At 37.1% G+C, this 17,943-nt stretch overlaps 1 protein-coding gene across 1 annotated transcript in view; it reads left to right on the top strand.

Annotated features, from left to right (window-relative positions):
• Positions 1-17,943, top strand: part of TMEM260 (transmembrane protein 260) — a 71,187-nt gene that overhangs the window by 22,512 nt on the left and 30,732 nt on the right. The window contains 4 exon segments of the mRNA XM_043919751.1: positions 10,917-11,094; positions 12,343-12,456; positions 15,734-15,913; positions 17,444-17,484. Coding sequence (XP_043775686.1) covers positions 10,917-11,094; positions 12,343-12,456; positions 15,734-15,913; positions 17,444-17,484 — 513 coding nt within the window.

Raw genomic sequence — 17,943 nt, 5'->3', positions numbered from 1 at the left:
GGTATCTTATGATTTTGAGAACAGCTCTATTAAACTCCTCCATCTCTCTTCCCACTCCCTGCCCAATTTGAGCTTCCAGTTTGCTCATTTTCTTGGTGCCCCTACACTTGTCTTCCATTGAATTGAGACCTAGATCCCTTTGCTCATCCTTTTGATCTCCTCCATCAGCCCCCTGCTGGCTCTGCTTCCTTCCCCATTCAGTGTAGACCCTGTAGTTCATTGCTTTAACACCTTGTCCTCTTGTCCTTCTGCCCTACCTACCTAGTAAAACTCACCCTGGCTCCTTACAGCCTTCCCAAGCCCAGGTCAGGCTGCTGCAGACCTTGCCACAGCCATGTGGACCGAGGCTGCCACCCCACATCCACAGCTTCTACAGTCTCCAGCCTCAGCTGACTGCTTATTATTACACATTATTTGCTACCTGCAAGTCCTTGTTCTGCAGCCCTCCTTAGCTTGCAGAGTTTTCTCAGAGCAGACGTTTCAAATTATCTCTACTTTTCTTAATCCACTAGACTGTCCATGTTACATGGTCAGTAAATGTTGATTGATTCTGAATCTTAGCACGAAACAAACTTTTAAAGGCAGTGTGTTCAAACCTGTGCATTTGAAGGAACATGCACAGTTTAATATATAAAAGGCTGTTGGAAGCAAAGAGACTCTCAAAGGTATAGCCTATATACAGTATTTTATGGAAATCAGAGATAGTATTAATAAAATGAGGCCTCCAAAATGTTTTATATTCTCTGTATGGATGCATGCATAACATTTTGCCCTTAGGCATACTGCCTTCTTTTCTATGTTCCACAAAACTCTGACAACTGCAGCATTTATTTTCAGAATTTCCTCACACAGTTTTTCTTGAAGACAATAGAAATAATAAAAAAGGAAGGCAGATGGTTTTAGTCAGGATTCTCAGTGGCAAGTGACTGGCTGTGTTTAGCAGAAAAGAAGCATTTTGAAAGGAAGTTGGGAAGAATGCTACAACTCAGTAATAAAAATGATACAGCAATTTTTTAAATGGGCAAAATATTTGGAAAGACACTTATCTAAGGAAGATGTAAAAATGACCGATGATCAATTGAAAAGGTGCTCAGCATTGTTAGCCATTAAGGAAATGCAAATCAAAATCTCAGTGAGATACCCTTTCACACCCAAAGTGATGACTAGAATCAAAGAGTCAGATAACAAGTGTTCACTGGGTTGTGGAAAAATCAGAACCCTCATCTATTGCTGGTGGGCACGTAAAATTGTATAGCCACTTTGGAAAACAGTCTAGCAGTTTCAAGTGATTAAATGGGTTGTTATAGGATCCAGCAATACCACTGCTAGGTATATACCCTAGAGAAATGAAAATATGTCCACAAGTATTTACAGAAGCACAATTCATAGTAGGCAAAAGATGGAAACAGTCTAGATGTCCTTCAGTGGAAGAATGAACAAGCAAAATGTGGAATAGCTATATAGTGGAATACTAATTCAGCTGTATAAAGAAGTAAAATACTGATACATACTACAAGTTGGATGAACCTTGAACACATCATGTTAAGTGAAAGAAGTCAGTCACAAAAGTCCATGTATTACATGATTCCACTTATATGAAAACCCAGAAGAGGGAAATTCACAGACAGAAGTTAGATTAGTGGTTACTTAAGCCTGGCAGTGAGGTTGGGAGAGATAGTAAAAGGAGATAGAGTTTCTTTTTGAGGTGATAAAAAAGTTATAAAGTTGACTGTAATGATAGGTGCCTATATCTGTAAATATACTGAAAATCTTTAATTGTACATTTTAAGTGAATGAATTATACAGTATATGAATTATATCTCAATAAAGCTTTTTACTTTTAAATTCAAGAAAGTAGGGAAAACCACTAGACCATTCAGGTATGACCTATAATCAAATCCCTTATGATTATACAGTGGAAGTTAGAAATAGATTCAAGGAATTAGATCTGATAGAGTGCCTAAAGAACTATGGATAGAGGTTCATGACATTGTACAGGAGGCAGGAATCAAGACCATCCCTCAAGAAAAAGACATGCAAAAAGACAAAATGGTTGTCTGAGGAGGCCTTACAAATAACTTAGAAAAGAAGAGAAGCAGAAGGCAAAGGAGAAAAGGAGAGATATACCTATTTGAATGCAGAGTTCCAAAGAATAGCAAGGAGAGATAAGAAAGCCTTCCTCGGTAATCAGTGCAAAGAAACCAAGGAAAACAATAGAATGGGAAAGACGAGATCTCTTCAGGAAAATTAGAGATACCAAGGGAACATTTCATGCAAAGATGGGCTCAATAAAGGACAGAAATGGTAGGGACCTGACAGAAGCAGAAGATATTAAGAAGAGGTGGCAAGAATACACAGAAACTATTCAAAAAGATCTTCACAACTCAGATAATCACGATGGTGTGATCACCCACCTAGAGCCAGACATCTGGAATGTGACGTCAAGTGGGTCTTAGGAAGCATCACTACGGACAAAGCTCGTGGAGGTGATGGAATTCCAGTTGAGCTATTTCAAATTCTAAAAGATGATGCTGTAAAAGTGCTACACTCAACATGCCAACAAATTTAGAAAACTCAGCAGTGGCCATAGGACTGGAAAAGGTCAGTTTTCATTCCAGTCCCAAAGAAAGACAATCCCAAAGAATGCTCAAACTGCTGCACAATTGCATTCATCTCACACACTAGTAAAGTGATGCTCAAAATTCTCCAAGCCAGGCTTCAACGGTACATGAATTGTGAACTTCCAGATGTTCAAGCTGGATTAGGAAAGGCAGATGAACCAGAGATCAAATTGCTAACATCCATTGGATCATAAAAAAAGCAAGAGAGTTCCAGAAAAACATCTGCTTTATTGACTATGCCAAAGCCTTTGACTGTGTGGATCACAACAAACTGTGGAAAATTCTTAAAGAGATAGGAATACTAGACTACCTGACCTGCCTTTTGAGAAATCTGTGTGCAGGTCAGGAAGCAACAGAACTGGACATGGGACAACAGGCTGGTTCCAAATAGGAAAAGGAGTATGTCAAGGCTGTATATTGTCACCCTGCTTATTTAACTTATATTGCAGAGTATATCATGAGAAACGCTGGGCTGGATGAAGCACAAGCTGGAATCAAGACTGCCAGGAGAAATATCAATAACCTCAGACATGCAGATGACACCATCCTTATGACAGAAAGTGAAGAAGAACTAAAGAGCCTCTTGATGAAAGTGAAAGAGGAGAGTGAAAAAAATTGGCTTAAAACTCAACATTCAGAAAACTAAGATCATGGTATCCAGTCCCTTCACTTCATGGCAAATAGATGGGGAAGCAGTGGAAACAGTGACAGACTTTATTTTGGGGGGCTCCAAAATCATGCAGATGGTGACTGCAGCCATGAAATTAAAGACACTTCTCCTTGAAAGAAAAGTTATGACCAATCTAGACAGCATATTAAAAAGCAGAGACATTACTTTGCCAACAAAGTTCCGTCTAGTCAAAGCTATGGTTTTTCCTGTTGTCATATATGGATGTGAGAGTTGGAGTATAAAGAAAGCTGAGCCTGAAGAATTGATGCTTTTGAACTGGGGTATTGGAGAAGACTCTTGAGAGTCCCTTGGACTGCAAGAAGATCCAAGCAGTCCATCCTAAAGGAAATCAGTCCTGAATATTCATTGGAAGGACTGATGTTGAAGCTGAATCTCCAATACTTTGGCCACCTGATGTGAAGAAATGATTCATTTGAAAAGACCCTGATGTTGGGAAAGATTGAAGGCAGGAGGAGAAGGGGACGACAGGATGAGATGGTTGGATGGATTCACCAACTCAATGGACATGAGTTTGAGTAATCTCCGGGAATTGGTGATGGACAGGAGGGATGCCTGTCCATGGGGTCACAAGGAGTCGGACACGACTGAGTGACTGAACTGAACTGAAAGTTTTGTAAAAGAGGAAACATTCAAATCTAGAATTTAAAAACGAGAGAAGAAAGCTGGAAAGCTTGCAGAATTTCTGGGAAGGCTGGATTAGCAGGCTCTGATCCCAAAGTATTCATAGTCCCAGGCAAGTATGTGCTGGTGAAATCACCACAGCTGCCATCCCTGGGCCCCAGGCACCCCAGCTCACATATCCGACACTGATCTGGATTCTGAGCACTAGCCCTGAAAGTGTTGCCATTATTGTCTGCTAAAATGATGCACAAATCCCACCCACCATGTCTGATTCTGTCTCCATACCTGCTTTTTGGCCTCATGAATTTCCAGTTCAAAGAATGGAGCAGGTGATTCTGACAGGCAGAGCCCAGGTCATATACCCATGCTGTAGCTGCAATGGAGACCAGAAAAATATCCTATATTTCAGTGTGTGTAATAAGAAGGGCTGTGCCTCATAAGCTTGTATCCCTCTAGCATACGAAAGGATTTTAGATGTTGAGTAGCAAAAGAAAAAAGAAGGTCCACTGCTCTTGTCTTCAGTCTATAGACTGAGTTGATTTCTAAGCAAACTCTTTTGAGATGCTAAAAAAATCAAGATTATAGGTTTGATTTTCATTACTGGCTTTATAATAAGTTACCTTCTCTTCTATAACCTTACTCAGCAGTCTCACAAATTATTTCTATGATATCCAGAAAAATCAGGTGAAAGAGTATATGGATTATTCATTGTAAAACAATCTTGACCTTGGCAGGAGGGGTGATATGGGACAGAAGTGAGGTGGGAAAAATTCAGATTTTAGACCTTGCTGATGTAGGATTAGTCTTCACTAAAATGCTAATGTACATAAGTATCTGTAATAGTCTAAGGTGGCTGGATAAATTTTACCACTGATAATTTTACTTATATTATCTTCAATTTCTGAAACCTTATGAAATATTTGAAAAGGCACTTAACATAGTTCATAATTCCAATAATTAATGTCAACAATTCAAACACTTTAGGATGTCTTCCTGAGCATAATAATGTGCTAAAAATCATTGTAGATTAATGAGTCTTGAGTTTTCTTCCTGAGGATTTGTACATATCAGTTCTCTTTAATTAACTATTTGCTGGTTTTAAACTTTAACTGCCCTTTCAAAAAAAGAAAAGATTAATATAAGTCTTGAGAGGTGTGTACAATTCAGGTTGGTAGTGTGTTGTTTAGATAACACATAAACATAAATACAATTCTAATAATTGACAAAGCTTCTGTTCTATTCTTCACTCAAATAGGTGCATATCTAACTAAATAAATGTACAATATATCATTGAAAATGAAAGTGAAATCGCTCAGTTGTTTCTGACTCTTTGCAACCCCATGGACTGTAGCCTACCACGCTCCTCTGTCGATGGGATTTTCCAGGCAAGAGTACTAGAGTGGGTTGCCATTTCCTTCTCCAGAGGATCTTCTCGACCCAGGGATTGTACCCGGGTCTCCCGCATTGTAGGCAGACGCTTTACCATCTGAGCCACCAGGGAAGTATATCATTAGTCTGAGATAAATGATTTGACATTAAAACTAAAATAGCCATCTCTCACCCATAATATAATTATTTTAAATAGCTAGACTAACAATTTTAATCCTGGTTCTGCCACTTAATTACCTACTATAGAACCCTGGAAAATTTATTTGGCCTCCCTGAGCCTCAATTTCTTCATTTGAGAAAAGGAGACAAACCACCATTTATTCCCAGGGTTATTGTGAAAATTAAATGAATATAAAGAAGGCAGTAGAACAATACCTGAAACATGGCTAACAAGAAACTCAACAAATGTTAGCAAATTATCTTGGAAATTTGCTGATTTCTTTAGACATTTTATATTGATGCAATTTCAGATTTATAAAATAAGTGGCACGAATGGCTCACTGTTTGTCTGCCCTTTACTCAGGCTCCCAAATATTAATATATTACCACATTTGCTTTATCCTTGACTCAGTGGATATGTATGTATTATTTTGCTTTTTAACCATTTAAGAATAAGCTGCAGTCATGATGTCCTCTTACCCTTAAATGCTTCAAGATATGTTTCTTTAAACCACCATTGTCTTACGTATACACAGTGTAGGTCTCAAAACAAATTATCAGTGATACAACACTGTTTGCCCTCTGGCGTGGGGTAGATCCTCAGAGTTCATCAGAGTGTCTGATGAACTATGGATGGAGGTTGGTGACATTGTACAGGAGACAGGGATCAAGACCATCCCCAAGAAAAAGAAATGCAAAAAAGCAAAATAGCTGCCTGAGGAGGCCTTACAAATAGCTGTGAAAAGAAGAGAAGCGAAAAGCAAAGGAGAAAAGGAGAGATATACCCATTTGAATGCAGAGTTCCAAGGAATAGCAAGGAGAGATAAGAAAGCCTTCCTCAGTAATCAGTGCAAAGAAACCAAGGAAAACAATAGAATGGGAAAGACTAGAGATCTCTTCAGGAAAATTAGAGATACCAAGGGAACATTTCATGCAAAGATGGGCTCAATAAAGGACAGAAATGGTAGAGACCTAACAGAAGCAGCAGATATTAAGAAGAGGTGGCAAGAATACACAGAAGAACTATACAAAAAAGATCTTCATGACCCAGATAATCATGATGGTGTGATCACTCACCTAGAGCCAGACATCCTGGAATGTGAAGTCAAGTGGGCCTTAGAAAGCATCACTACGAACAAAGCTAGTGGAGGTGATGGAATTCCAGTTGAGCTATTTCAAATCCTGGAAGATGATGCTGTGAAAGTCCTACAGTCAATATGCCAACAAATTTAGAAAACTCAGCAGTAGCCATGGGACTGAAAAAGATCAGTTTTCATTCCAATCCCAAAGAAAGGCAATCCCAAAGAATGCTCAAACTACTGCATAATTGCACTCATCTCACATGCTAGTAAAGAAATGCTCAAAATTCTCCAAGCTAGGTTTCAGCAATATGTGAACCATGAACTTCCAGATGTTCAAGCTGGTTTTAGAAAAGGCAGAGGAACCACAGATCAAATTGCCAACATCTGCTGGATCATCGAAAAAGCAAGAGAGTTCCAGAAAAACATCTATTTCTGCTTTAATGACTATGCCAAAACCTTTGTGAGGATCACAATAAACTGTGGAAAATTCTGAAAGAGATGGAAATACCAGACCACCTGACCTGCCTCTTGAGAAACCTGTATGCAGCTCAGGAAGCAACAGTTAGAACTGGACATGGAACAACAAACTGGTTCCAAATAGGAAAAGGAGTACGTCAAGGCTGTATATTGTCATCCTGCCTATTTAACTTACATGCAGAGTACATCATGAGAAACGCTGGGCTGGAGGAAGCACAAGCTGGAATCAAGATTGCCAGGAGAAATATCAATAACCTCAGATATGCAGATGACACCACCCTTATGGCAGAAAATGAAGAACTAAAGAACCTCTTGATGAAAGTGAAAGAGGAGAGTGAAAAAGTTGGCTTAAAGCTCAACATTCAAAAAACTAAGATCATGGCATCTGGTCCCATCACTTCATGGGAAATAGATAGGGAAGCAGTGGAAACAGTGACAGACTTTATTTTTGGCGGTTCCAAAATCATGCAGATGGTGATTGCAGCCATGAAATTAAAAGATGCTTACTCCTTGGAAGGAAAATTATGACCAATCTAGACAGCATATTAAAAAGCAGAGACATTGTTTTGCCAACAAAGGTCCGTCTAGTCAAGGGTATGGTTTTTCCATTGGTCATGTATGGATGTGAGAGTTGGACTATAAGGAAAGCTGAGCGTCAAAGAATTGATCCTTTTGAACTGTGGTGTTGGAGAAGACTCTTGAGAGTCACTTGGACTGTAAGGAGATCCATCCAGTCCATCCTAAAGGAGATCAGTCCTGGGTGTTCATTGGAAGGACTGATTTTGAAGCTGAAACTCCAATACTTTGGCTACCTGATGCGAAGAGCTGACTCATTGGAAAAGACCCTGATGCTGGGAAATATTGAGGGCAGGAGGAGAAGGGGATGACAGAGGATGAGATGGTTGGATGGCATCACTGACTCGATGGACATGGGTTTGGGTGAACTCCAGGAGCTGGTGATGGACAGGGAGGCCTGGCATGCTGTGGTTCATGGGATCACAAATAGTCGGACATGACTGAGCGACTGAACTGAACAACACTGTTACCTAATCTTCAGACTTGACTCAATTTTTTCCACATGCTTATGGTAGAAGAAAGTCCTAGATCATGCCTTTTATTCTATTGTCATCCTTTTGGTCTCTAGTCTGGGGCAGTTCCTCATGATGATTTTGGTTCTTCTCAAGACTGACATTTCTTGATATATACAGGTCAGTTATTCTGTAGAATGTCCTTCAGTCTGAGTTTGTCTGTCCTCTTGCTTAAATTCAGGTAATGCATTTTTGGCGGGAATGCCGTAGAAATGATGCTGTATTCTTTTTTATTGCAATAGATAAAGAAGCATATGATGATTTTTTGTCCCATTAATGGGCTGTTAACTTTGATGATGTGATTAAGACTGTGTCGGTCCAGTCTGCCACTGTAATTACTGTTTCTTCTTTTGTAATTATTTACAGGGAAATACCTTTAGACAGTGTACATAGTTCTGTTACTCCAAACTTTACCCTCTACTTTGGTATCCACTGATGATTATTATGATGCTTGTGAAGTGGGGATTTCTAATTCTTCTAATTTCTTCTATAGTTATTGGTTGACTTTCCGTGGACTTTCCCTTCTCACCCAATTTTTTAAATCACTACAGATCCATAGCCTTTTTTTTTTTTAGATTCATAGATTCTTATTTATTCATTGGGTTACAATCTATTACTCTAATTATTTTTATACTCAAAGTTATCCCCAGTTTGGCCAATGAGAGTCCTGTAAGCTGGCTAATATGCTCTTTGGTCATGTCTCCATTTGAGCATTTCCTTACTTTGTGTCCCAAAATGTTTCTAATTCGTTTGGTACTTGAGCTTTTCCAACCCTGGAATCAGCCATTTCTCCAAGGATGCTAATTTATGTTTTAAGTAGAAGAAAGAATCTTGTATCTTTTGCTGGCTTTCCAAAGTCATATTGACAGCTGAAACTTAGAAGTTTCTTTAAACTGTTACTAATACTTTAAGATTAATTCATTTTTTTATTTGCTAAGTTTTTTTTCTGTGCTTGGGACCAGATGCTTCCAATTAAGTGAAGTTTAGCTCCAGTTCACATTTCAAAAAACATATGCAGAAATGGGTTAGAAACCTGGGAACTGAAGAGAAAATTGAAAGAAGAATAGAGTTTTAATAAAGGAGCAGGGAGGACATTCAATTCAGGGCTACAGCATGGGCAAAGGTATGGAGCTAGGAATAGGCAAGTCTTACTAGGGAATTTTAAGGAGCTTGACTGCTTGGTGTGAGTTCATGTTGGTAATTAGTGTCTAGGGGGCCCACTTTATTGGGAGCCTGGATTCCAGGTTGATTCTAATTCATCCTGTAGGAATAAAGAGTATTCACAAAGAGTATGCTTTAGAAAGTTTAGTCTGATGTTATATTGCCGAAGGATTAGAAAAATGTAAGGCAAGTTAGGAAACTATTACTTTGAATCTAAGGCAATAGGAATACAAATGGAAAGGAATCTGGAAATGAATTTGGAAGGAAGAAATAACTTTGGGTTGTTGAATCAGGAAAACTGGGAGAATGGAGTATTCTGCAAGAAACAGGAAACTGATGATTTTTATAAGGGAAGGAGAACAGGAAAATTGTGAAGAGAAATTCAAAGAAAACCAGGTTTGGTGATATTGAAAATTGTTAGCTTTTTTTCCTACTAAGTTTGATTAAAAGCTATACAATTACTCCATAATTTTCATACAAAACAAATAGCTAAAAAAGTAATGACCTATGATTTGACCTCTCAAATCATATCTCTAAATTGAGATCCAGATTCCTCAATTAATTTGAAATGTGGGCTTTTGTTGGCATTGGGAATGTGGAATTTGTTTCCAAGTGTAGCATTTGATTCTTCTGTGTTACTGAAATTCACACTCCCACCCTTCTCTTTAAAAAAAAAAAAATATCATTTTTAACTTTGACTTTGTGTAAAGAAGAAATCATTAGAAGCTAAGAATTTAGCTTACAAGGTCTTAAAATCACCAAATATTATGACCAAGACATACTTTGCCATATGTTGGGAGATAGATGTAGAAAGTACCTAAATCCAAACATTCCACAAGGAGTGAGAGTGAGTGTTCCCGAATAGCTATTCCTTTTTTTCCCTTTTATTTATTTATTTTTAAAAGCTTTTTATTTTGTATTAAGATATAGCTGATTAACAATGCTGTGATATTTTGACAGTTTCAGGTGAGCAGTGAAGGGACTCAGCCATACACATACATGTATCCATTCTCCCCCCGGCTCCCCTCCCATCCAGGCTGACACATAACATTGAGCAGAGTTCCTTGTGCCATACAGTAGGTCCTTGTTGGTTATCCATTTTTAATTTAGCAGTGTGTACCTGTCCATCCGAAACTCCATAACTGTCCCTCTACCCCATCCCTTCCTCACTGGTAACCATAAGTTCATTTTCTAAGTCTGTAAGTCTGTTTCTACCAAACAGATACTCTGCCATTTCATTAATTTTTCAGTCTTAATCAGTCATGATTGTTTTTCTTCTTAGATATAGCAAGAAAAATGGCACAGGTTTGTTATCTTTGTAGTTTCTGTCTCTTCCGGCTTTCTGAAATGGCTTGAATCCTAAAGAGTACATCGGAGAACTAAACCTCATTCAGTTCATAAGATACCAAGCAGGTTTGTTCATTTGTTTCTTAATAGGTTAATATATGGACTTTGTAATTAAAATCTGTTGAAAGGAATTATTACACGAAGTAATGTACTAACCATCTAATGTGTTGGGATAGTGCTGGGCGGCTCTCATAATTTCTGCTGCTACAGTTTGTAAAAAGGAAAATAAAGTCAGTTCTTTTTGTTGGGAAAGAAGATTTCATGTTATCTGTATTTGCAGGCTTTCTGGCTCATATGCTGGAGGAATCCTTGCTGCGGGGGTGTTTTCATTTTCTCGTCTAACATGGCAGTGGTCCATTGCAGCAGAGGTTTTTAGCTTAAACAATCTGTTTGTGGGCCTGCTTATGGCTCTTACTGTACATTTTGAGGAGGCAGCAACTGCACAAGAAAGATCAAAGGTAACCTATTTTGATCAAAGTGAAATCACTTTTTGTTTTAATTTTAGACAGATGTTCTATTTCTTTTTAACTTTGGTATAGATACTGTTTATCTATTCTGATTACTGTCAAGGTAATCTAGGCTTGTTGAGAGAAAAAACTCTCAAAACACTCTCAGTTTTTTTACTGTGAACTATGAGAGCCTTTATAAAACATGAGAATTTTTTTTCCGTCTCAGAGTTCAAAAGTTTTTTGGAGAATGAGGGTATTATGAAACCCCCTTTGAGTCTTATTGGAAAGAAAGGCTTGTTAGCTAATCCACTGTTGTGTGTGTGTGTGTGTGTGTGTGTGTGTGTGTGTGTGTGTGTGTGTGTGTGTGTGATCTTAAGATGCCAAGCTCTAGGGTGTGTGTGTGTGTGTGTGTGTGTGTGATCTTAAGATGCCAAGCTCTAGGTTGACCACCTTAAATTATTTACCATTATGGTGCATTGGCTTATTCTCTAATTTCACAAAAGATCAAATAATTTGTACTTTTTTTTAACTAAAAGGAAAGTAATCAGATGTAAAATGAAGTAGTTCTGAAGAGATTGCAATGACTTCTAAAGCCACCTCTGTCATCAAAATAATTTGCAATGTGGAGGAACCCTGTCCTCTAAGGGCTTACCATCTACACATTGAAGAGTGCAGGTTATCCTAATATATGGGCAGCCTGTGTCATTAAAGAATTTAGAAACAAAAGAACATCAAGGTTTATCTGTGGTTTCCATAAACAAACCTGTGATGATATTAGAGTTTATTTTTTGTTTAAAATAAACCTTTTTATGATTATGAAAATGACACGTGTTCAGAAGTAGCAAAAAGACCACCCATAGGGAACCAGGTTTCTAAATAAAAATGTTATATTTAATTAATTTAATAGAAGAAAATGTAAAACAAAGAATTGCTGAACTTTAGTTCTAGATTTCTCTTGAACTATACTATGTCTTATTACTGTTAGAACTTGTCATCATATAGGACTTCCTAAAACCTAGTTTGAAGACAGTAATTTAAGATCAGCCTGCAGTAATTTGATAAGAATGAAAAATATTAATAAAATAATGGTGATAAATATTAGTATTAAAGCATGATTGTTTACATTAAAAGGTTGATGTTAACTTGGTTTACTATATAAATGCCTAGTTTTAATAGAAAGAATAGCTTTTTACTATTGTGCTTTCTTAGTTTTTGGTGAATTTTTAATTTGGATTATTTTCTTTTATTATTTTTCAGATAGCTAAAATTGGTGCTTTCTGCTGTGGCCTTAGCTTATGTAATCAGCACACCATAGTACTCTATGTTTTGTGCATAATACCATGGATTCTCTTTCGACTTTTAAAAGAGAAGGTAGGTTTTTCAGTAAAAATGCCCAATATGACATTTATGGCATCAGAAAACATGGGATTTATTTATTTATTAGTTTCATAAAGGCTTGATAGGGATATTATTAAATCAATAAACGGCTTTGGGTAGTATGAACATTTTAACAATATTAATTATTTTAATCCATGAACGTGAGATATCTTTTCATATGTGTCTTCTTAACTTTCTTTCACCAATGTCTTATAGTTTTCAGTATACAGATATTTCAATAATACCTCCTCAGTTAAATTTATTCCTAAACTATTTATTATATTTGATGCTATGCTATTGTAAATGAAATAGTTTTTTTTTTTTCAGATAGTTCATTGTTAGTATATAGAAATACAACTAATTTTGTATCCTGTAACTTTCCTAAATTTATTAGGTTTTACAGCTTTTTGATAGAATCTTTAGGATTTCCTATTTACGGTCATGTCATTTGCAGAGACGATTTCACTTCCTTTCTAGTTTGGATTCCTTTTCTTTTTTTTGGCCTAATTACCCTGAATAAGACTTCCAGTACTATGTTGAACGTGAGAGGTGAAAGTGGGCACCCTTGTCTTATTCCTGATCTTAGAGGAGAAGCGTTCAGTCTGTCACCATTGAGTATTATGTTAGCTGTGGCCTTGTCATATGTGACTTTCATCATGTTAATATATGCCCCACATCAATTAAATCACAATTATTTTAGAGTAGGATCAGCCACTGGCTCGGCTCTGTAGATGCGCAGAGCTGCTGGCTGAAACCTCTGCCCTGGCACCGCTGCAAGCAGGAATGTGTTCTCCCAAGACTGGAGACCCGTCACTGTAAGCCCTGCTTCCCTTCTCCATGTCTGTCTGATCCCCAGTGGTTGAGCCCCAAAGATCCACTCCCCCCCACCCCGCCACAGTGGCCCCTGTGAGTGAGAACTGAGTGAGTCTCCTGGGGAGCATCCTGCAATGCCTGGGGATCTGGATTTCCACCCTGGGGTCTCTTTTCCCACTGGAAAAAGTGTACCCCAAGGGGAGTCCTCTGATGCAGCGCTGTGCTGGCCTAGGGGAGGAGTGATATGGCCAGAGTGCCCCTCAAAACCTCGAGTGCAGTCCTTCTCAGTCTGTGTGGTCCAGGACTTCAGCCTCAACCACAGTGTCTAGGATTTTCACAACAGTATCTTGTCTACAGGTAGTTGTTGATGGTGTTTTGTGGGAAGGACTTAAGTTGGGATTACTTATGTTGCCATCTTGATGGCGTCACTCTTAGCCAGGCTTCTGATATCAAAGAAGGTGTGGCTAGATATCAGAGAGATACATTCTCTGGCATGAACTTAAAAAGCAGATCTTTTGTTTTAAGTCTTTGAAGGGAGAGCCATATTCTCATGTAAAACATACAAGACCCAGAGCTGACAAGTTAGGAACCTGGTCTGAGATCCTGTTTTAGATCAACTTTAGATCAACCCTGTACTTAGATCAACTTCTGATGAATGATGAAACTTGGGAAAGTGTGACTCTTCAAAGCACCTTTTATTTTTATTTTTTAAAGAGCAGAGTCTAAAAAATAAGATCTACCAGTGAAGTGATAGGGAATTGGATCTGACTGCTCAGGTGATCTAAGGCAGAGAAGGAAATTAGTTGGTTGCAACCCCAACTGCTCACTTAAATTATCTGGAAAGATTTAAGAAAGTAAATAGGTGTTTGTGTGTCTGTGTGCCTTTGTGTGCTCTCACTACCCTAACATAATTCTGATTTATTTGTTTGGGTGTGAGGCCCTGGGAATGATAGTTTTAAAAGTTCCCTAGTTGACTCCAGTGTGCATGCAGCTAGGACTCAGAGCCACTCTCCTGCACTCTCTGAAATAGTTCTCCTGTGTTTGTTTCTCTATGTCCCACACAGAAGGAAAAATCTGCAGCAACTATGTCTTGCCATTCTAAACTGAACTTTTTTATTTTTTAATTTTTTTTTTTTTATTAGTTGGAGGCTAATTACTTCACAACATTTCAGTGGGTTTTGTCATACATTGACATGAATCAGCCATGGAGTTACATGTATTTGTGCAGAAACTGCTAAAATCTAAACATTTACTTTCTTTAAAGCTACTTTTAAGAATAGCAAAGGCATATTCTTCAATTAGTTATTTCTTCCATTTTTTTCATCCCATCATTTTATATGAATCTCATTACCACTTTAGAAATGTCAAACAAAATCGGTACTGTAATAAAAACATTCCATTTTAAACTAAGAATGTTTATTTGAAAATGCCAGTGTAAGTCAACTACTTTCCTACTTCTGGTGAATGCAAATCTTGGTTCTCATATTCATTGTCACCTATGAATTTCCCTTTTTCGTAAAGAAAAAATTGGCAATTTCCAGTCACGATATTTGTAAGAGATGACATTTCCAATTACTAAAGCAACCATAGAATTCTTTTGGACTCAATCTTTGTAAAAATTTGGCAGAGTTTCCCTTGGCTTTAGAAATGTGCAGAAGCAGGACTTCCCTGGTAGTACAGTGGTTAAAACTGCATGCTTCAATTACTTCAAGGCTCGATCCTTGGTGGGGGAACTAAAATCACATGCCACATGACACGGCCAAAAAAGAAAAAAGCAAAGAAGAAACTTGCAGATGAGAAATATATTCTGTTTGAGGCAAGATTGTTGCATACAACAACACATTTCCTTCTTTCCTATGTAACTTGAGAAAAAAAAACCAGCATTTGGATGAACTTGAGTGTTACTTAAAAACTACCTTCATTTGTGCTAAGGATTTCCATGAAGTGTTCAAAACCCTACAAGGGGTTTCTACAAGAAAGAATATATTATTAATGTGCAGTCATAATATAGTATATAGTTAAAGCCTACTCCTGATGATGATAATGAAGTGAATCAGTGTTAGAACAATATCTTGGGCAGTTTTGAAAACGGTCAAACACCATAATCAACACTGTAATCACTTCCAAGTGGGTAGTCTCAGCTGTGCGATGCTGCATGTCATGACATGGTTTTAAATGTAGAGGATGCAATAAACATGAAAATCATGTCTTTGCTAATATTATTTGCTTCACTCAGATTTCACTTGCCATGCAAAGGAGTTCAGGCTGATGCAATTTCCTAGTAATCCACAGTAATCAGAAGGTTTAACATCGTCTTCCATGGTGACTTGATATAAATTGAGAGATCAGCTCTGAGTAAACATATTTGATGTTTTCCTCGATATGTTCTTGAAGTTCCGGGACGAATCTGACTCAAATAGACATTGTGATACATGTGACTCCGTCTGCTCTAATGCAGGAGCTCTCCCCAGGCTCCCTGTTGAAGTTGAGTCTGTGCTTCTCTGCTGGCCTGCTGCCCTACATCTACCTGCCTGTCTCATCCTACCTCAATCAAGCTCGTTGGACCTGGGGAGACCAGACCACATTGCTAGGATTTTTGACACATTTTCTCAGGGAAGAATATGGAACATTCAGTCTGGTAAATTTATATTTCAAACACTTTTAAGGAAATAAGTGGCAAAACTTCAGTGTTCTGCCTGGACCATGAGTGGGGAAAAAAAAAACAGTGTTTATCAATGACAGCATGTGGAATTTTCTTTCGTTATTTATCTAGCAGACTTGCCCCTTGGACTGTAGCCTTTCACAGGAGTTCGAGAAAACTGAATCACTTAATCTGACATCATCCTTTTGTGTATCCTGAATATATTTTTCAAGATAACAAGCAGTCAAAAGACTCTGCTCCCAGGAGCTGAAGCTTTTCAGTCTTTTTATCATCGGGTATCATTTTGGGCCCTTGGTCTATGATTAAAAATATTTGGAAACAATTAGAGGTAAAACACTTCAGAAATTTTAATATACCTTGACCAAAATATTTCTTTCTTTTTTTTTTCAAATATTTGATGAACAGTGTTCATGTTAGTATTTAGTGGGAGACCTAAATATGTTAATGCTTCATAAAATATGATCTCACTCAATGGAAACAGTATGTTCCAGAGAATTTCAAAAGACTTTGCTTTCCCTAAGACATAGTTTAGGGTAAAACACTAAATGTGTTTGTGAGTAATGGTTATTGAAAAGTGAAAGGATATACAGATGGTTTTATTTTTAAATAGGCAGTTATATCTGATTTTTCTTTCATGATTTGTGCTTTTTGTGTCTTACTTGAATTAGGCAAATCTCAGATGACTACAATATTAAAGAATACCATTTATACAAAATTTTAAATCATGCAAAAACTAATCTGTTACTCAATAATACATAAAAGGTAATAAAACTATATAGTTTTAGAACATAGGGTAATAACTAACACAGAGTTCAAGGTAATAGTTACCACTAGGGGATAAGAAAGCCCCTTTCAAGGGCTCTGTGAAATATAGTAGTTGTGCAGTTCTATTTCTTCAATAAATGGTGAGTCTATAGATTTTTTAAAACTCTTTATTGCCTAAATATAGATTATATATGTTTTTATATATAAGAGATATTTCCTAATAAAATCATTTAATAAAAAGATAGTTATTATTCTTTGACTGAGAAGGTTTGGTGCTTTAAATTTATACTCTGGTTTACTTACATTGGTTATTCCATTGAAATATCGCTTGAGGGCCATTGCAGATTTGAAAATGTGTATAATTCACACATAATTGTGAAATTATAGGCAGGTGATAATGAGCTCTAATCAAAGTGCCCAAAAAAGAGCTTAAAGAGACTTTGTAATGAAAGTGTAAAGTCTGTTAATTCATTAATGTGTTAATCATTCCTGCTGGAAGAGTTTAACTGATTTTTAGCCAATTATTATTTCTGAAATGATTCCTAAGGGATGTCTGTGTTTAGTTTTCACTGACTTCTCTTAAAAAATCCAATAAGACTCTGAAATAAACACTTTGAATGAAGAGGAGTTGAATCATATATTTAAAACATGTATCTTTTAAATCAGGATAGTTAAAATACAATAGCCTTCCAAGTTTCAGTTTAACACTTGTGCAAATAAACTTTTCTCTTTTATGTTCAGGCCAAATCTGAAATAGGATCCAGTATGTCTGAAATATTGCTGTGAGTATGAAATATTTTAAACTATTTTTAAATGAACTCTATATTAGTTCCTTTAAATGATCTTAGGGATTTCTGAGTTTATCTCTTTGTGAAGGAGTACATCTGAGAAGTAGTTCTCACCTCTGTGGTTAACAGTTTTTGTGTATAATGTCAAATATTCTAGCATCCCATCAATAACATAAAGCTTGAAATGAGCATTAAATACAGCAGTGAACAAGACTATTAGGAGACTAAATAGAATCTATAAAATGAAAATGTTTCAACTTTCAGTTGGATACAAAATTACCCAATATATTGTGGCTTTATAAATAACTTTTTCTTTGTTTATATCTTCTTGCTTTTGGAGACATTTTAGAACATTGCATTTAGCACAATTTAAACAATCATTTTCTTGTTATTTTGCTTTGAACTATATTGAGGGGAGAAATAGCAATAACATCAGATATGCAGATGATACCA

Source organism: Cervus elaphus, chromosome 12 (assembly GCF_910594005.1).
Source record: "Cervus elaphus chromosome 12, mCerEla1.1, whole genome shotgun sequence".
In the NCBI taxonomy this organism is placed as follows: Eukaryota; Metazoa; Chordata; class Mammalia; order Artiodactyla; family Cervidae; genus Cervus; species Cervus elaphus.
The sequence above is the reverse complement of the archived record's forward strand: the minus strand, read 5'-3'. Positions and strand labels throughout refer to the sequence as shown.